This window comes from Loxodonta africana, chromosome 9 (assembly GCF_030014295.1).
Source record: "Loxodonta africana isolate mLoxAfr1 chromosome 9, mLoxAfr1.hap2, whole genome shotgun sequence".
Lineage (NCBI taxonomy): Eukaryota > Metazoa > Chordata > Mammalia > Proboscidea > Elephantidae > Loxodonta > Loxodonta africana.
In genome coordinates, this window is record NC_087350.1 from 122,003,301 (window position 1) to 122,022,559 (window position 19,259).

The following is a 19,259-nucleotide window of genomic DNA, read 5'->3' on the forward strand; positions in this document are numbered from 1 at the left end:
GCAGGGGCAGGTGCTCCCCCTAGCCCCTGCCCTGGGAGGTCCAGGCCAAGCCCCCTCGGACTCTGACAGGCAGGACAGCCTGCAGGCCCTGTACAGCAAGCTCCCTGTGGGGCAGGCCCGAGGGCGGGCGCGGGTCCTGCACCTGGAGCAGCTGGCGCCTGCAGCCCTGGAGCTCAGTGTGTTGTCCAACCTGCACTTCTGTCAGATTCCCCAGGCCTTGGGCAGCCTCAGATCCCCCCAGGCCTTGGGCAGCCTCTTCTCCCAGGATGCCGCCCCGAAGGCTGCCCTGGAGCACGAGTAAGCACACCAGTTTTAGAGGAAAAGGCTGAAACTTCTTTTCAGACATAGCCACCCATTGCAGCTTCTGAGAATCCCAATGAACTCACCCCAGGGAAAGGCACCTTTGAGACTGTGGAAGCCTTGACAGGAACCAGGGTCCACATGAGGGCTTTGTGCCCAAGGGGCTGTGGTGAAGAGGCCAACGGGAGGACTTGTGATAAAATCACGCGATGCCTGGGGCTTGAGTCACAATTCTCCCACCAAAATGGTGAAAGAGGCAGGAGGGGAGGCTGAGAAGGTCCGGCTCTGCCATCTGCTCACTCCTTGGGCTCGTTTTTCTTCGGAGCTGCCCAGCTGTGCCCTTGGATGGATGCACGTAGGCGGTCCACAGCCACCGTGACCACTGACACAGTCAGCTAATACTCCGGGTTTGTGACTGTGCTCCTTCTGCCGTCTCTGATTTTAAGTGAGCGTTTTGGCTGATTCTGAGTTCCCTCTCTTAGTATATCAATTACGCTTCTTTTTAAAATTTTTTAGCGGTTGCCCTAGAGTTTCCCATACATACTTAGAACTAACCTACGCGTCTTCCAAGGAGCAAGATCACTGCCCGGCTGTGCTCTGTGCAGGTGCCTCCCATTAGCGTGTTTCCGGTCCCCACCCATCCCGTAATAGCGCTTTATCCCATCACGCACCCTTGAGCTGCCCTCACACCACACAGCGTTGCTGTCATGGTTACCTGTTAGATAAATTCAGAATAAGGAAAATGGCCCCTGGACACCCTTCTAACTCGGTACTGAAGTTGCCCCTGAGGCTCACCCTCCAGCCAAAGATTAGGCCCATAAAACAAAATGAGGCCAGATGGGCGCACCAGCCCAGGGCGAGGACGGTCGAGAAGGCAGGCAGGGACAGGAAAGCTGGTATTGGGGAACCTAAAGTCGAGAAGGGGAGAGTGCTGACATGTCGTGGTTGGCAACCAGTGTCGCAAAACAATATGTGTATTAATTGCTTAATGGAAAACTAATTTGCTCCGTAAACCTTCATCTAAAGCACAATAAAAAATAAATAGAAAAAATAATGTAATTTTCCACCTTAACGGAATAAAGAATAAGCAAAAAAAAAGGAAAATTAAATGCTTCTCATCAATTTTGTGTGCTTAAAAATCCCACCACGAAATTTTAAAAATTAAAAGAAAAATTCTTCTTTAGCCCCTTGGAAGCAGTGGTAGCTCTGGACCCCGGGTTCTGAGGCTCTGTCTGGCTCCTTCTCGGGGTCACTCAGCAGCTGAGCGTGCCTGAGCACTCCCTTCGAGGGCCAACTGGGGCCTGGGTGGGGAGGGGCCTTGCTCTCCAGAAGGCTGGGGGGCTTCTCTGGCACAACCATCCTGCAGGCCTGTGGGAGGGACAAATGAACCTAGAACAACCCGAGAGGTGCTGAGAGCTCGCAAGTTTCTGAGGCCCCGTGCAGCGTAACCACCCCCTCCCAGCCCATATACAGACCTGCGGGGTTTCCAGCCCTCGCCCCCAGGTTTGCCCTCCAGGGGGGTGCTGGGGAGGGAATGGTGGGGGAGGACAGGATAGGGGTGGGGGAGGGGAGCTGAAGGGTGGAGCAGCAGGGGAGGGGGGAGGGCTCAAGGGGAGGGGGAGCTTAGGCCTCCGCTTGGGCCTGAACCCCCTGTCCTCTGGGCAGGACAGGGAGCCTCCAGTGGGACCCTTTCTCCTTCAGGCCTAGTAGCCCAAGCCGGAGGTGAAGGCCCGTGACCACACCCACTTCCTCCTTGATGTACCCCCACACCCCCGTACTGCTTCCCGGCCTACCCACCCCCAGGGTAAACCCCATCTCCAGGGCCCTTCTGACCCCTTAAACTGGGAGGCTGGGACGGACAAGCCAGGGTGTTCCAAGGGCCCTGGCTCCTGAGCGCCAAGCAGAGAGGTCTGCGGCTTCTCCTGGTGACTACAGAATGCATCCATTTAATAGAAGTTTCCAGCACTGACTGTATAAAACCAGTAACAGAGGCCGCGGGCAGGCCTGATCACCCCCAGCCCCCCAGAATCCAATCCTCCTCTGGGGAGAGGGTGCCCCGGTGGCAGATGGCCGCAGGCGCCAGAATTGTGCTTCGAGGGGGCGTCTAGACGACGGGTTTGCACGGTCCTCCTACCAAGGCCCCGCAGAACGCCACAGCCGGAAAAGTTCATGTAGAAATGGAGGGATGGAGGGGAACATCGTCTCTGGCTTCTTTTGGGGAGTCAGGGCTGTCAGTCCACAGGCGAGGTGGCTCCCCTAAGCCCCCACCTCCCTGCAGCCTGCCCCTCCCCCACACAGCCCTTCTCCAGGGCCCCTCATGGTCTCCTCCTTTGTCTCTGGGGTCAGTGAGGGCCCCTGGCCAGGCTTCGAAAACCCTCCTTTGCTTTCTACCTCCTTTTGGAAGGGGTTCAGGACAGTCTAAGCCAGGGGCTCCCCTGGATCCCGGGGAGGTGAGCCCTGAGGGGCCACGCTCACAACAATGCACCCGGGGCCGGGAGGGTAGAGAACAGTGACCACAGCAGCCTGGTGCACTGTGGGCGCCCGGCACCAGTCAGCAACTCTCCGGGGGGCTCTGCTTCCCAGGCTCCCCATCACAGCCCCAGGGAAGAATCGTGGACGCGGGTGGTGAAAACAATGCGACTCTGCTCCTCCGGTCAGGATGGGCACTCTGGGTATGTGTGGGGGCCCTGGCCTCTGACCTCCTTGGTGCCAGGTTGGGCGCCTCCCGATGCACCCACAGCCACACGAAGCTGAGTGGACGGGGCAGTGTCCAGGCCTGACTCTCCTGGCTTCGCCCCAGGGTCTTTCTGATCAGCCAGGATGGGTCACGAGTTGCGGTACATGTGTGCAAAGATACATAGGTTGTACAGAGTTGTAAAAACAAGTTTAAAAATGCTTCTGGCAGCTCGCAGTGGTGCCCCAGGCAGTTGGTCCCCCACCCCGTGGCACTCCTTTCTTGTTAGGATTTGGAGCAGCCGTGGGCATGGGGTTGCTCTGGGCCAGGCCTTCGCCCAGCATCTGTGCATGATCCCGCCATCCTCCGGACCCGGGCATAGCACAGCATCTGGTCCCCCGTGCAGTGGCAGGTCTCCATGCAGGCTGGTCACTCAGAGTTGCGTCTCGTCGCGCGTCTCAGGGTTGCAAGATGCCAACTTGTGGCTGTAGCTGCTCTTCCGAGCCTGTGAGCTGCCGGCCACGTGGGCTAGGGGATCGGAACGGATGAGATACCTGCAGGAGGAGAAGTGGACCTGGAGGCTGGTACCCAGCCATCCTCCCCGGTGGCCGGCGCTCGGCAGGCCTGGTGGTCTCCCGCCATGGGGATGCAGCGCGCACTTACACGATGTCGTTGGGCTCCAGCCTCGTGTCGGGCGGTGGGTTGATGAGGACGTAGGACAGAGTGTTCTGCTGGTCATTCATCTCGTCTGCAAAGAGACAGGCCCAGCGGGCAGTCAGACTCAGCCCACCCTGGCTCTGCAGACGTGGGGGCCCGGGGCATGGGGCTCTGCGACCAGCTGCAGACCTCTCAGCCTTTGTTGGCCATTCTGCCGGCGCCCCTCACCCCAGCACACCCAGCCGGGGCCTGATCTCCCTGGCAGATAAATACCTGTCCCAGCTCCTGTCCTACATGGACAGGCGTCAGTCATTAGGGGCAGCAGGCGCTGGCACCGCCCTCAGCCCAAGCAGTCAGGATCAGGGGGCATCCTTCGGACACAGCAGCCCCTGGCAGAGGCACCCGAGCATACCTGCACACACCTGAGCGTACCTGCACAGACCCTGCACACGGCCCTGCATCCACACTTGACCTGGCCTCCCTCCCTCCCCTCTGTGCCCTTCTAGGCCTGACCCGTCCCTGGGGGTGGGGGGCACGGGGCACAGGCCACCCTGCTGGCTTGCTCAACCCACTGACCCATTGCTTTGGATTCACTTCCCTGTTTCTAAAACCTGCTCCCCACAACCATCAGCCCAAGGAACCCATGGACCACCCAGGGCACCCACGGGCCTCATTCCCACCAGGAGTGGAGGCCCTGCCCGCGGGTGTGTGACGGCTCACAGGTGGCCTTGAGGATGCCACTGCCCGGTGAGAATGGATTCTGAAGCCTCTGAGTGCCACAGGACCACCCAGGCACTGGAACAGGTGTTCCAGGACTCCAGTGATCTGCCTGGGACGGCTGGACCCTGGCGGCCGCTGAGAAGGGAAACAAATTCTGTGCGAAACGAGGAACAGTTGGTAGGCCTGGCGCTGCCGCCTGTTTCTCTGAACTCACAGGTTCAGAGGCAGAATCTGAGGATGGATTCAGGAGCCGTGCCACGCAGCCATACCACGGCGTACACACACCATGCCTTCAGAGAGGCAGGGGCGAGGCTGACGGGGCGATGTGGGCACCTCCAGCCCGGGGACCCGCTCTGTCGTGCGCCCTTGGCGGGTCACTCTTGTCGTGGGACGGGGACATTCATCCCCTGCTCCTTTGCCTGCCTGAGACCCTGAGTGCCAGGCCTTCTGCCTGATGCCATCTTTGCTCTTTTCTCAAACCCTAGGCTGGGTGCCCCCTCCCTTCCCTGGAAGCTGCAGCCCCCCAGCCCAGGGCTGCTCATGCTATCCGCTGTGCGGGGGGCTGTGCATGGTACCCCACCCAGCCCGAGGCCAGCACGCATTTCTGTGTGGAGCAGATGGAGGACAGGAGGTGGCAGATGGCCTGGTGGCCGCAGGCTGGGTGGGGAGAGGCAGGCAGCTCTTGGGGACCCTGAGCCCAGAATCTCAGGTAGTCAGAGTCTCTGGTGTGTCTTCTCCAGTGGGTGGGGCAGCCCCTGTGTGCCCAGCAGCCCTGGCTCATTCTGCCCGTTTGTCCTCTGAAGCACCCGTCCCCCCCTGGCCTAGTCCCCTGGGGCTTCCACCTGTCTTTCTGGGACAACCAGGGCATTTTCTGGGACTGGGTGAGCTGATGCTGGATGGAGCCAGGCCTGGAGCCACATGGGCCTGGGGGTGTCAGGCACTGGGGGGTGGGGAGGGTCGTGGTGCGGTGCCACCCTGAAGTCCCCAGGGCAGGCACAGAGGTGGCACTGGCCTGGGTTAGTGTCATCAGGGTCACACGCAGGCCTGGGTGGTAGCCTCGGCTCTTCTGCTAAGTGCCCCAGGGTGTGGCCACCTCACCCCGGGGCCCTCGGGGACCACTCCAATTCCTCTGCCCCGACTCTCCGCCCACACCAGGGGCCTCCTGCCCCCTTTCTCATTGTGTGGACCAGGCACTCTGGACCCCAGCCCTCCATGGCCCCTGGGCGGGACGCTATCATACAGGGGTCTCTGAGCACCTATGGGAGTCCCTATGCCTTCTCCAGAACCGGGGGCGACTGGAGCATGTTGCACCCTAAAGCCAGGCCCTAGCTGTGGCCCGACCAGACTGGCTCCTTGCTCATCTGCGTGCAGCCGGGCTGGCATGCTGTGTGGGCCCTGCAGCCCAGATGAGGGGTTGCCCCAAGGGTCTGCGGGGTGGGCGTGGCTCTCTTGTTTTAGGTCGTGGTCCTAGAACCTCTCGCGATGGTGGGTGCAGGGGGTGGGAAGTGTCTGCCCGCCCTGGGCACAGAGCACAGGCACAAGGGCACACAGGCGGCACTCAGCATGTGCCCAAGAGTGAGTGTGGTGTCCCCGAGGGTGCAGGCCTCTCCCTGCGTATGAGCCTAGGGTGCAGCGGGGTGCAGCGGGAGGGGTGCAGTGGGCAGGTGCTCACTCACAGAAGTTGCCACCCGCAGCAGCGATGGCTCTGGGCTGTGGGTTTTGTGCCCCAGCCTGGCCGCGCAGCAGGGCAGCAGGCAGCCCCAAGAGCCCCCGCGTAGATGCAGAACAGAGAAAAGCAGAGGCAGCAGGGCTGCCAACACTGTCTCCTGGACCCACGAGGCTCTGGCCCCCAGACCTGAGATCCATGGGGCCCAGGGGCCTCTGTTGGACCTGCGGACCACAGCTTCCATTCCAGACCTTGGTCTGCCCCCACCAGGGCTCTGCCCCTGCTAATGCCTCCCCAGCCCCTGCATGGAGGGGCTGCACCTGGTAGGCTGCACCCAGAGTTGGCTTGGGGTTCAGGCTCTAGGCTCCTCCTGAGCCCTCGCAAAAGCAAAGCGTTCTAGAAGCTGGGGGTCGGAGCCCAGACCCTGTCTGAATCTCCAGGAGTTTAAGGCATGGCTGAGGCTGTGGGCACCTTCTTGGAAGAAAGGGGGTGCCAGCCAGCCCTGAGCATGCAGATGAACTCTGGGTTGTCAGGAGAAGAACCCCCCTAGAGCCATGGCTGGTGTGGCCACCAAGCTCCGCCCACCAGGGCACCCCTGAGGGCCTGGTGCCCTGATGCTCAGAGCTGTGCAAAACCCAAATCATTACACCCTGTTTGGGGCAGGGGCTGGCCCCGGCTTCTCCCAGCTGCACAGTCGGACCCTAGCTTGGGATCATCTGTCTAGGACTGTCCGAGAGCTAGTGGGCTCAGGGACCTCTCAGGGCTGGCTCTGGGCCAGGGTGACCAGCTGCCTGTCAGGGCCACCCTTGGACAGTGGACTTTGCTTCTCAAACAATGAAGCAGCACAAAGGGTCCTCAGGGTGTCCAGACCTCAGGGCTGGAAGCCAGTGGTCCCATGGCCTCCTCGGGCCAGGCTGGTGTCCAACAACTGAGAAGTAGGAGGGGCAGGATCCCTGCAACGGCGCCGTCTGGGCGCACGTGCTGTGGCCAAGCTTGGCCTGGCCTGACCTGAGAGGCCTGGCTAGAAACCGGGCCCTCTTGTCTCTGCTCCTGTCCACCTGCCTGGTGGCCGGGCACTGGGGCCTGTGGCAAAGGGTGGGCGTGCCCCTCGGCGGGTCCGGAGTCGGCCTCGACTCCCAGGGCGAGAATTACCTTGGAGGTATCCCAGGTTTACCCGATTCATGACATCGCTGGCTGTTAAATTTGCTACGTCCTCTACAGAATACGAGAGCACAGACAGAGACAGAGAGAGAGAGAGAGAGGTCAGCAAGCGGCAGCGTGGCGAGGCGGCCTGCAGCACGCGGGGCATCCAGCCGGGGCAGGGCAGTGCGGCTCGGGAAAAGCGGCTGTCACGGAAGGAAGTGGCTCCTTCTGTGGAAGCTGGGGCAGCAGGGGCTGCGGGCCACGGAAGGCCGTGCAGAGCCCAGCTCCGGGCGGTGGCCAGGTCCCTCGGTCTGCAGTGCTCGCCGTGGGATGGTGAGAGGTGGCGCCCCCTCTTGGGGCCACAGCAGCCAACCCCCCCAAAAAGGTTGGGGCATGAGGGAACACCCTCCACAAGTGTCCACACACTGGATCCTGTAAAGGGGGCTGGGGATGGCACCCATGGGTCACCCTGTCCCCCAAACCCTGGCCTCTGAGTCTCCTTCACACCACCCTTCCTGGCCCTGAGGGCCCCCCAGCAAAGGTGCTCCCCGTGTGGACCAGCAGACAGTACAGCATGGCACAGACCCCCATGGCCCCAGGCAGCTCCCTGGGAACCCTGAGCTTCCTGACCCCACTTGGAGAGCCTGGAAGCTGTTGACCCAGGGAACAGAGGGCAGGGGGCAGGCAGGGGCGTCGCTGCAGGGCCTAGCAGGAGTCCTGAGGGGGCCGGGAGCCAGGCCCACCAGGCTGTGTCAACAGAGGCAGCGTCTCCAGAGAAGGATGTGTGGAGGGAGGGGGGCTTCTCCCCAGGAAGTGCCCAGGACTGCTCTTGGTCAAGGCCAGCTACAGAGAATGAACTTGGCGGTGGTGGGGGCGGTGATCCTGGAGCCTCATAGATGGGTGGGTGCCGAAGAATGACAGGTGGGGCCCCGCTGGGTGGACAGATGGACGGAAAAGTGCCCCCTGATGGGGATCACCATGGTCCCCAGGCCCTCCTCTTGGCTGCTGGGAGGACAGGGCGGGGGGGCGTACCCAGTCAAGGCAATGCCCCTTGTCTTCTTGGGAGCCCAGACCCCACCCCGCAACCTCCTCCTCCAGGAAGGGCTGCTCCTTGGCCAGCTCGCTCGAACGAGTTTTACGGGTGGGGAAACTGAGGACCAGAGCTGTGGGTGAGCTTCCCTCTGGGCTCAGGGGAGTCCTGTGCCATCTCCACTGGGAGTGCAGAGGGAGCTGGCTCTGAGCATGGGTGGACAGACGAACGGACAGACAGACAAGTAGGGCAGCCAGAGGCTGGGGAAGCCTGGGCCAGGCTAGGTGGGCCCTAGGGCATCGCTCCCAACGGCTGGCTTCCAGCCTGACCCACCTCGCCCTGGCTGTGTCCAGCAGGTGCCCCTTACTATAGCCCGAGGTGGGCAGGTCCCGAGGGTGCCCCCTTACCATAGCCGGTGGTGGGCAGCCCCAGGTGCTTCATGCGGTTCTTGACCAGCTCGGAGAGCTCCTGACGCTCGGAACGCTGGTACAGGCTGAGCCGCTGCTGGCCCATCCACTCGGCCGCCGCTGCCGCCTTGCCTGCCTGCTTGGGGCCCCTGCGGCTCAGCTTCCTCGCCCACTGCAGGCTCTTGTGCCGCAGTAGCGGGGGGTCTGTCTGGTCACTGCCGCCCAAGTGGCGGCCATGGGCACTGCCGCCACCGCCTGCCTGTGCTGCCCAGGGCCGCTTCACTTCCCGGGTGTCTTCACAGTCCTCCATGTTCACGGAGATCTGGGACTGGCCAAGGCGGACAGGTGAGGCTCCAGGACACCTGGGCCCTAGGCTCACATGCTGTGTTCTCCAGCTGGGGGGCACCTGGCTTCCACCTGACTCCTGCCGCCTGGCCTCTGGGTCTACCCTGCCCTTCATGACTCACTGGATGGCCAGGGCGGCCCCCTCAACCTCTCCAGGCCTGTGTTTCTGCAAGTCAGCTGGGGTCTGGGCCCTGGCACATCCTGGCTTTGCCACCCCCTCTGGGCCTCAGTTTCTCCTCTGCAGCTTGGGGGTGGCAGCCTCCTCCCACATGTTTCCCTGAGGCCTGGGGGGCCAGGGAGAGTGCAGGGAAGGGGGTGTGTGTATACGTTGGGGGACCCAAGGACCCCCTCCCACGTCCCTCCTGAGCGGGAGGGCCCAGCTAGAGGCCTGGGGGCTGGATGTGGTGTTCCCACCGGACCAGAAGGGAGGTGCACCTGGTGCTTCCCTACCCCTCCAAGCCTCAGTTTCCTCACTATACAGGAGTTGTGACAGTCATGGCCCCTTATGTTTCCCAGAGCATAGCCCCTGCCCGCTTCCCTCTGGGTGCAGGCCGGGGGGTAGGGGTGGGGTGGGGGGTGGACTCTGGCTGGAGTTTCTGTTCTGAAGCTGAGATGCTTTGTGTTGGACAGGAAGCTGGTCCAGGCATGAAGGGAGGGGGCCACTCACCTGGGCCCTGAAGTCGTGGGGCTGTAAGGAGATGGAGGCATCTGGGTGCCTGGGGTGGATATCCACCCCACCCCCAGGCACCCACCTTCCGTGCCTTCTCCCCGCCACCGCCAGCACAGCACGCCCTGAGCAGCATCCCCCAGCCGCCTGAGCCCCGTCCCCCACTCGGGGCAGCGACTAGTATGGCTCAAGGACACCAGCGCCTGGATCTAACCCAGCCCCCGAGTCCGATGGAAAGGCGGGAGGCAACTGAGCCCCAAAGCCACAAGGCGGTGGGGGGAGCAAAGGATGCTGCAGGGGGCAGTGCCATCTGAGCACTGCGTACCTCCGAGGTGGTGAAGACGTGGCACTCGGTCCTGTAGATGCCGATGGGGATCTCGGCACTGGAGGAACACAGCTTCTGGAAGAGGCGGCCGTAGGTGTGGATCCAGAGGTCGTCCTCAGAGATCTTCATCTGGGGGTGTGGGCTCCCTGAGCTGGGCCCGCCTGCCCGCCCGCCTGCCCAACCACCCACCTGGCGGTCCGCAGAACCTGGGCTGCTGCCTGTTCACAGAGCCTGGGCTGCCGCCTGCCCGCCCGCCTGGCTGTACACACGGCCTTGCCTGCCACCTGCCCACCCACCTGCCCACCACCCCATCCTCAGAACTTCGGCTGCCACCCATCCACCTATTCGCCCGGGCACTTACGGCACAGAGGTAGCCAGATCCCGGCGTGGTGTCCAGGCCCAGCAGCAGCCTGGTGATGGTGATCATGTAGTCCTTCACGAAGGACTGGGGGGAGGGGGCGCAGGTGAGGCAGGGGGCACCTGGCTCCTTCCTGCAGATGTGCCTGCCAGGTGCCCACAGCCTCCAGCTCGCACTCAGGCTGCCGGCTCACCTGGTCCAGGTCCGCGCAAAGCACGGCTGGGGACAGCGCCAGGGAGGCCCATCTGGTTTTGGGAATGCACTCTGCCAAGTGCCACTGCGTCACAAAGGGGACCAGAACCCCGAAGGCTGCCAGGAGCAGGGCTCAGGACAGCACCTTCCAGGGAAGAGGACCCCTGCTGCTCCAGGGCTACCCACTCCCAGCCCTGCAGCCAGGGACCCAGGATCGCTCAGACTGGGGCGGACGTTGGCCAGGGAGATGAGAGACTGGGGCCCCAGGCATCGCAGCCCTCTCGGCCCGGTGCTGACTCACCTGGTAGAGCAGCGTGTCCAACATGCTGATGCTGAAGACGCGGCCTGCGGCGAAGGGCAGGCGGAACATGAAGGCCAGGTTGGAGCCGTTCTCGCGCTCCCTCTGCAGGAGAGAGGTCCTCAGCTGCAGCCCGCAGCCCTGCGTGGAGCAGGCGGGGCGGGAGGGGGCCGCGTGTGCACACGTGTGCAGTGTGTGGGTGGGCGCGGGAGGCCTGAACTCCCAGCCACGTCCCCACAGACACTCAGGCCGCAGCCCACATTTGCGAAGAAGAGGAATCAGCGGCCTGCTGGTGTGTGACCCAGGCAGCCGCCCAGGCCGACAGTGCTCACCAAAGTGCTGCTGCCGCCGTCCACAAATTCTCAGTGACCCTAATAATTTTATCCCTGGACTTGTGTTTTGCGAGCGAGGCCCGATGGGACAATGGAGCGTGACGTAAGCAAAGGACATGCGTGTGATATGCTTGTTAGCTGTGTCTGCCTATGGCGTCCACGATGACCATGGGCACAGGATTCCCACGGGCCCACGATTCCCACGGGCCCACCGTATCGGTTTCTTGTGGCTACTGTAACAAATGACCACAAACTTCGTGGCTTAAAATAAACCAAATTTATTACCTTACTGGTCTGGCAGTCGGAAGACTAGGCTGAAATCAAGGCTCGGCTTCCTTACCTTGTCCAGCTTCTAGAAGCCGCCATATGTACAACTGTGGTTCGGTGGTAGAATTCTCGCCTTCCATGTGGGACCCAGATTCGAGTCCCAGGCGACGCACCTCATGTGCAGCCGCCACCCGTCCGTCAGCGAAGGCTTGGGTGTTGCCATGATGCTGAACAGGTTTCTGCAGTTTCCGGACAGGGAAGAAAGGCCTGGCAGTCTCCTTCACAAAGTCGCCAGTGAAACCCTGTGTATCACAGAGGTCCGCTCTACAAGCGATCACGGGGATGGCGCAGGACCAGGAAGCACTTCGTTCAGTTGTGTGTGGGCTCGTCATGAGTTGGGGGCCAGCTCGACAGCAGCTAAAAAGAGGCTACCTATTTTCTTTGGCTCGTGGCCCCTTCCTCCATCTTCAAAGCCAGCAGCGTAGTGTCCTCAACTCTCTCTCTGCCCCTCCTGACTCCCTCTTATGAGGCCCTTGTGATGACACTGGGCACCCAGATAATCCAGGACAACCTCCCCCGCCAAGACCCTTATCTTAGCACATCTGCAATGTCTCTTTTGCCGCTATTTTAGTCATCTAGTGCTGCTATAACAGAAATACTGCAAGTGGATGGCGTTAAAAAAGAGAAATTTATTCTCTCATAGTTCAGGAGGCTAGAAGTCCAAATTCAGGGCGCCAGCTCCAGGGAAAGGCTTTGTCTCTGTCGGCTCTGAGGGAAGGTCCTTGTCATCAATCTTCCCCTGATCTAGGAGCTTCTCAGGACAGGGACTCCAGGCCCAAAGGGCACACTGCACTCCTGGCTCCTCTTGCTTGGTGGTACTGAGGTTCCTCTCTTCTCTGCTTGCTTCTCTCCTTTATATCTCAGAAGAGATAGACTCAAGATACAACTGAGTCCTGTAGATTGAGTCCTGCCTCATTAACATAACTGCCTCTAATCTTGCTTCATGAATGTCATACGGGTTAGGATTTACAACACGTAGGATAATCAGATCAGATCACAAAAAGGACAACAACCTCACGATACTGGGAATCATGGCCTAGCCAGGTTGATACACAGTTTTGGGGGACACAATTCAACCCAGGAGAGCCACGTAAAATGACATCATCACAGGTTTGGGGGATTAGGATGTGGACATCTCTGAGGGCCACTGATCTTCCCACCACACCACATGGGAGTTCGGTGGGACTCAGAGTGAGTACAAGGTCAGCATGTGCCACAAGCTAAGCGCACAGGGCGCCAACTGGCTGAGCGGCCACGCTGTCCCTTGCAACCAGAACTTGCTCCAAGTGCAGAGAAGTGGCAAGGGGGCTCCAAGAAGTGGATGAGCACGGAGCCCCACTGCGCCCTTTCTCGCCCAGGACACTTCCCTGCAGCCGCCAACCTCCCTCCTGGAAAGGACGGCACAGAGGGAGAGGGAACAGGGGGCCGGCAGGATAACTGCTCCTTCTCCTTTAGCCCTTCCTCACTCCTCAGGGAGCTGAAGGGAGAGTGCCTGTGGACAAGTGAAATATGAACAGCCAGGCTAGCTTTGTGCTGAGCTTTTTCCTGGGTTCTGGCGCGAACAAAATCATAGGCTGTCCGGGCTGCAAAATGTGAATCGTGAGATTTTGGCGGCTCTGCACCGAGCTAAACATCCGTGGGTTTGCATTTAAAACTGGCGCTGCATGTGGGAAGGCGAGAGGCAAAATCCATGCTAACAACCAATAATGTCAACCACCTTTACTTAGGGACGGTGAGCCCTTGCTAAAGCCGACAGGGAGGAGAGGCAGAGGCAGGAGTCAATCCGAGACTAGGGACCCGGGTGGGCGAGGCCGTTCAGGGTGAGGCCCATGTTACAACTACTGCAAATGCCCAGTGGAGAACGCGGCAGGCGTTGAGCACGGAGACCAGCAGGATAAGATGGGGCAGCAGTGTGCACCTGGACCTTCCATCTGGGGCTGCAGGGAATCCTAGAGCAGATCGTCTAGGGGACACCCTTGTCGCTACTGTTAGGTGCCATCAAGTGACCTCATGTGCAACAGAACGAGACACTGCCCGGTCCTGCGCCACCCTCACAATCGTTGCTGTTTGAGCCCATCGTGGCCTTAGGGCCCCCACTTCTTTATGTCAACGTGTTTGTTTACAGCTCCCTGGGTGGTGCACACAGTTTATGCTCGACCACTAACACAGCCAGCTGTGTTGGGGAAGAAAGACCCGGTGACCTGCTGTCATAAAGACGACAGTCAAGAAAAATGGGGCAGTTCTACTCTGTAACACACGTTGCCATGAGCGGGAATCAACTCTACAGAAGTGGTTTGGGTTTTCTTGGTTTGTGTTTGTTTACAACTGCTATCTCCTGGGCTGAAATGGACCGGTATTGGCCATTTTGAATCAGAGAATCACATGGCCTACTATGCCAGAAATGACAAATTGAAGAGGAATGGTGTTTCATTCATTGTCAAAAAGAACATTTTGAGATCTATCCTGAAGTACAACGCTGTCAGTAATAGGATAATATCCACATACCTACAAGAAAGACCAGTTAATACGACCATTGTTCAGATTTACACACCAACCCCTGGAGAAGGACATCATGCTTGGCAGAGTACAGGGTCAGCGGGAAAGAGGAAGACCCTGAACGAGGCGGATTGACACAGTGGCTGCAACAATGAGCTCAAGCATGACAACGATTGTAAGGATGGCACAGGACCGGGCAGTGTTTCCTTCTGTTGTGCACGGGGTCGGTATGAGTAGGAACCAACTCGATGGCACCTAACAACAACAACAACACACCAACCACTAAGGCCAAAGATAAAGAGATTAAAGATTTTTACCACCTTCTGCAGCCTGAAATGGATTGAATGTGCAATCAAGATGCATTGACAATTACTGGCAATTGCAATGCAAAAGTTGGAAACAACGAAGAAGCATCTGTAGCTGGAAAATATGGCCTTGGTGACAGAAACGACACCAGAGGTCACATGGCAGAATTTTGCAAGACCAACGACTTCTTCATTGCACATACCTTTCTCAACAACATAAAATGGTGACCATACACAAGGACCTTGCTAGATGAACACACAGGAATTAAATCGACTACATCTGTGGAAAGGGACTATGGAAAAGCTCAGCGTTATCAGTCAGAACAAGGCCAGGGGCCAAGTGCGGAACAGACCGTCAATTGCTCCTATGCAAGTTCAAGTTGAAGCTGAAGAAAATTAGAGCCAAAGTGCAGCCTTGAGTAAATACCACCTGAATTTGGAGACCATCCCAAGAACAGATTTGACACATTGAACACTAATGGCCAAAGACCAGACAAGCTGTGGGATGACATCAAGGACACCATACATGAAGAAAGGAAAAGGTCATCAAACAGACAGGAAAGAAAGAAAAAAACAAAATGGATGTCAGAAGAGACTCTGGAACTTGTTCTTGAATGTAGATCTTCTAAACAGAACGGAAGAAATGATGAAATAAAAGAGCTGAACAGAAGATTTCGAAGGGTGGCTAGAGATGACAAAGTATTACAATGAAATGTGCAAAGACCTGGAGTTAGAAAACTAAAGGGAAGAACATGCTTGACATTTCTCAAGCTGAAAGAACTGAAGAAAAAATTTAAGCCTCAGGTTGAAATACTGACGGATTATGATGGTGCAGTGGTTAAGTGTCTGGCTGCTAATCAAAAGGTCAGTGGTTCAATTCTACCAGCTACTCCTTGGAAACCCTACATGGGGCAGTTCTACCCTGTCCTATAAAATTGCTGTGAGTCAAAATCGACTCGACGGTGTTTTTCTTTTTTCCCTTTTAATAGGCAAAATATTGAACAACGCAGGAAGCATCAAAAGAAGATGGAAGGAATACACAGAGTCACTGTACCAAAAAGAATTAGTCGATGTTCAACCATTTCAGGAGGCAGTATACGATCAGGCAGAAACCGATGGCATTGAAGGAAGAAGTCCAGACTGCACTGAAGGCATTGGCGAAAAACAGGGCTCCAGGGATTGCCGGATATCAACTGAGATGTTTCAACAAATGGATGCAATAGTAGAAGCGCTCACTTGTCTATGCCGAGAAATTTGGAAGACAGTTACCTGGAGTGCGCTTGCTGTGTGTTTGCTGACCTGAACTCCTTCAGACCTGCCTCATCGAGCAGGGGAGACATGAGGTCACCAGGAGCGGAACAGGGGCTTATCCAAGCCGTGACCACTACCAGGACCACAGCCTCACCCTGACCCCATGGCCGGCTTCCTGTCCACCCTTGGGTCAGATTCCGTCTTCCAGGTCCCAAGAATCCTCCTCAGACCTGGCCCAAGTGCTCTGATGTAGAATCCTAGCTCCAGGGCTGCTAGGCAAGTGTTTACCCTCCCTTCTCAGGTTGGACGGAGGCTGAGCACACTGCTGCTGGGCGGGCAGACTCTCTGGGCATCTGGGGCTGCCTGTGGATGCAGGCAGGGCAGACTCCAGGCTGGGCAGGAGGCAATGATGCACACCATAGCCCAGTCCTGGGGGCAGAAAGGGCCCTGAGCCCAGGCTTCCAGGCTGCTGGTCCAAAGCAGGAGTTTCTCCATGTCCCCCGTGGCCATCCTCGGGGCTGCCTGGCCACGTCCACTCGCCTTCTGATTCTGATGGGGCTCTCAGTCCGTGGCTCAGTGGACCCCACTCTCATGTGAATCTGGGCTCAGGATAGGATGAACTGTGTCTGTGTGTGACGAGGCGCCCCGGTGCTTGTCCTTTCTGCCTGGTGTTGATGGTCAGGCCCAGCTGTGATGGTGGCATTTTCTGGGTCTTCCCCAGGGGTCTCATGGGGTCAGCTCACCAACAAAGTTTTAGCCCCGGCTGGTGAGTTCAGGGCTCACACAAAGTGGCCAGAGTCAGCCTGTTCCTGATCGAGTGGCTGGGGTCCCTAAGAGCCACAGGCGAGGAGCCTATGTGGCCAACTTGCCAGCTCCCCGGTCTCACTCAAGGGCAGCCTAACATGGGGTGAGGTGATGTGGCAACAATGGTACTGTGGGGTCCCTGCCTGTGGTGGCAGGCCACCACGTCCCAGGACACACGGCCATGGCCTCCATGGAGACCCTGCCAGCTCTAGACAAAGCCCTTTTAGAAAGTCAGGGAGTGAGCTTCATGGAGTCACCAGGCTACACGGTCAAAAGCCTCCAAACCGCTGGGCCCCTGGGCCCCCCTGGGTCCCCCCCGCTGCAGGAGCTCCCTGCGTGCCCATCCCCCCCGGCTGCAGCCCTCTCAGTCCCTTCTGAACCCCGCAGGAGCTGGAGGCACAGGTGGCAGATGTAGGCGCGCAGGGACCCTGGCTGAGTGTTGGGCGGCACGCACCTTCTCCAGCTTGGAGAGCGCCAGCGAGTAGCTGTCCTTGGCCCGGAACTGCATGAAGCGCATGTTGGAGGGGTGGGTGAGCTCGGTAGTGATGCTGAGGCTGGGGAAGAGCCTGCGGGGGATGGGGGATCAGGTGGGGCCGGGTGTGCCGCTGCCGCCCCGCCCTGCCCTCTCCAATGCCCCGCCCACCACCCCGCCCCCACCCCCTCCTCCTCACCCCTCCCCACCCCTCCTCTCCCCTCCCCACCCGCTCACCGGAACATGGTCTGCACGTTGACGATGGTCTTGGCATCGGCCATGTAGTCCTCCTCGGCGCTCATGGTGCTCTCCTTGTCCACCACCACCAGGTTGTCCGCGTAGATGATACCACACTGCAGCAGGCTGTCCAGGCTGGGAACCAAGTGCGCGGTGGGGACCCAGCTGTCCCCACACCCCCGCCTCCCTCAGAACTGCCCCTGGGCCAGGGTGGGTGTGGGGTAAGCAGGCCTGTGCCTGGGGTGCATCCCCTGGGCCCCACTGGGCCTCCCATCCCCTCCGGGCTACCTGGGCTTCTCTGCTGCCACAGGAGGACCTTGGAGGGGGAGGGCAGGTGTGGAGGGCCCTCCTTCTTCTAAGAAATGCCCGGCCTCCCCCCACCCCCAGGTCCTGCATGGGGCGCAGCTCAGCACCTTACTTGTCCACAGAGCCCTCCATGTAGTAGACCATAGGGAAACAGCAGATGGCCTCCAGGAAGTGGTGGTCCGGCCTGGGGGGGATGGCAGCTCCTGGAGGGGCCCCGTCTGTGGCTTACCTTCCCCACCCCACCAGAGCAGGTCTGGATCCCCAGAAGCACACTGTGTCAGGCCCGAGGGGCCTTCAGAGGCCAGTGAGGCCATACTTCGTTCTACCAGAGGGAAAACACAGGCCTGCTGAGGTCAGGCCCCCTGGGGGTAAAGCACTGCTCAGGTTCCTGGTGGAGGGGAGAGCCACATGGGCCCCTCAGGGACTCCCATTTGGAGAGACAAACAGAGGCACAAGAAACCATGAGACAAGGGAGGAAGACGTGGGAGAGCCTGGGAGCTAGAGGATGGGGTGTGCTCTCCAGTGAGAAATGGGAGAAGCCTGACCACCAGGAAGGACCAGGCCAGAAGCCTGGGATCTGCCTGCTGCCTTCCTGAAGGTGGGGGCAGATGGGGCCCAGGTGAGGTGAGGCCACAGGTATGGGGGCCCAGGGACCCCAGGGTGGGCAGGGTGGTTCTCCATGGCCCCTCTGCTTGGTGGGGCCAGCAGACTCAGGCCTGGGCCAGGACAGCCGTGAGTTCAGTGGCGCTGACGTTGGTGGGAGGGGCCTTACTTGTTATCCAGGAGCAGTACAATGGGGTTGAGCTCCTTGCGGGACCTGTAGTAGGCCCGCAGCGGCACAATGAAGTTGTAAAGCCCATTGCCGGCTGTCTCGGCGGAGACGATGATGAGTTTGTTCTTGAACCCGTAGGCCTTGGCATCTTCATAGCTGTTGTGCTTGCAGCCCTGGGGGCGACCCCCAAGTCACGTGCCAGGAAGGGGCCGTGGTGACCCTGCACTCCCAGGGACCCCAGCCAAATGACACCCGTACAGAGACTGCATGGCAGCCTGTCATGACACTCAGGACAGACACAAGTAAAATGGATGCAACTACCCAGACCTCCCACCCACCCTGTGGGAGCTGCACCAATGGTGCCAACAAGGCTGTGTCTGTCCTGACGCACTGCTCCAAGTGAGCCAGGGCTCGCGGAGCCACCAGCATGGGCAAGACGGGAATCACGTCAGCACGGGCCAGGGAGGGTCTGTATGCACTCATCTTAGCATGGTTTTAGCGTTGAGCTATGGGTACAGAAGTCACACAGACGTATCGTGTGTGTGCATGTGCACAGATATACTTGCTAGCTCTGCCTCCCAGAGGGATTAGGGGAGTTGACACCCCCTAACAATGAGCACACCCAGCGCCCAGATTTTAGCTTCTAACTACCACTTTCCATGAAAAGGACTTTCTGGAGAAACGACTCTTCCTGGAGCTGGGCAGGGGAAACACAAGGTGTGGGTGTAACATCTTTGATTAGTAAGTAAAGGACGTGCCCAGAGAATGATGGGGCAAGTCAGGGGACCCAGAAGTCAGCTTGAAGGGGCTCCCACCAGCAAAATCAGGAAAAACAAGCAATTTGTAACAAATGATGCTGTGTTATGCAGATGACACAACTTGCTCTCTTTAAGTGAAGAGGACTTGGAGCACTTACCGATGAAGAGCAAAGACCGCAGCCTTCAGTGTGGATCACACCTCAGCAAAGAAAACAAAAATCCTCACAACTGGACCAATGAGCAACACCACGGTAAACGGGGAAAGATTGAGGTTATCAAGGAGTTCATTTTACTTGGATCCACAATCAACACCCACAGAAGCAGCAGTCAAGAAATCAAACAATGCATTCAATTGGGAAAACCTGCTGCAAAGGACCTCTTTCAAGTGTTGAAAAGCAAAGACATCACCGTGAAGAC

The 19,259-nt window shown here is 59.0% G+C and overlaps 1 protein-coding gene across 6 annotated transcripts in view; it reads right to left on the reverse strand.

Annotated features, from left to right (window-relative positions):
• Window positions 1-2,235: 2,235 nt before the first annotated feature.
• KCNT1 (potassium sodium-activated channel subfamily T member 1) overlaps window positions 2,236-19,259 on the reverse strand; it is a 107,227-nt gene continuing 90,203 nt past the window's right edge. For 4 of the 6 annotated variants that reach the window (XM_064290697.1, XM_064290698.1, XM_064290702.1 and 1 more), the window contains 11 exons: window positions 18,085-18,257; window positions 17,425-17,496; window positions 17,007-17,141; window positions 16,752-16,863; window positions 10,786-10,887; window positions 10,296-10,379; window positions 9,935-10,063; window positions 9,610-9,630; window positions 8,598-8,925; window positions 3,638-3,722; window positions 2,236-3,528 (listed from right to left, as the gene is read on the reverse strand). In XM_064290697.1, coding sequence (XP_064146767.1) covers window positions 3,408-3,528; window positions 3,638-3,722; window positions 8,598-8,925; window positions 9,610-9,630; window positions 9,935-10,063; window positions 10,296-10,379; window positions 10,786-10,887; window positions 16,752-16,863; window positions 17,007-17,141; window positions 17,425-17,496; window positions 18,085-18,257 — 1,362 coding nt within the window. In that variant the 3' untranslated portion in view covers window positions 2,236-3,407. Of the gene's footprint in view, window positions 3,529-3,637; window positions 3,723-7,521; window positions 8,166-8,597; window positions 8,926-9,609; window positions 9,631-9,934; window positions 10,064-10,295; window positions 10,380-10,785; window positions 10,888-16,751; window positions 16,864-17,006; window positions 17,142-17,424; window positions 17,497-18,084; window positions 18,258-19,259 lie in introns of those variants that run through there. The other 2 variants (XM_064290699.1, XM_064290700.1) reach the window with 2 other exon arrangements.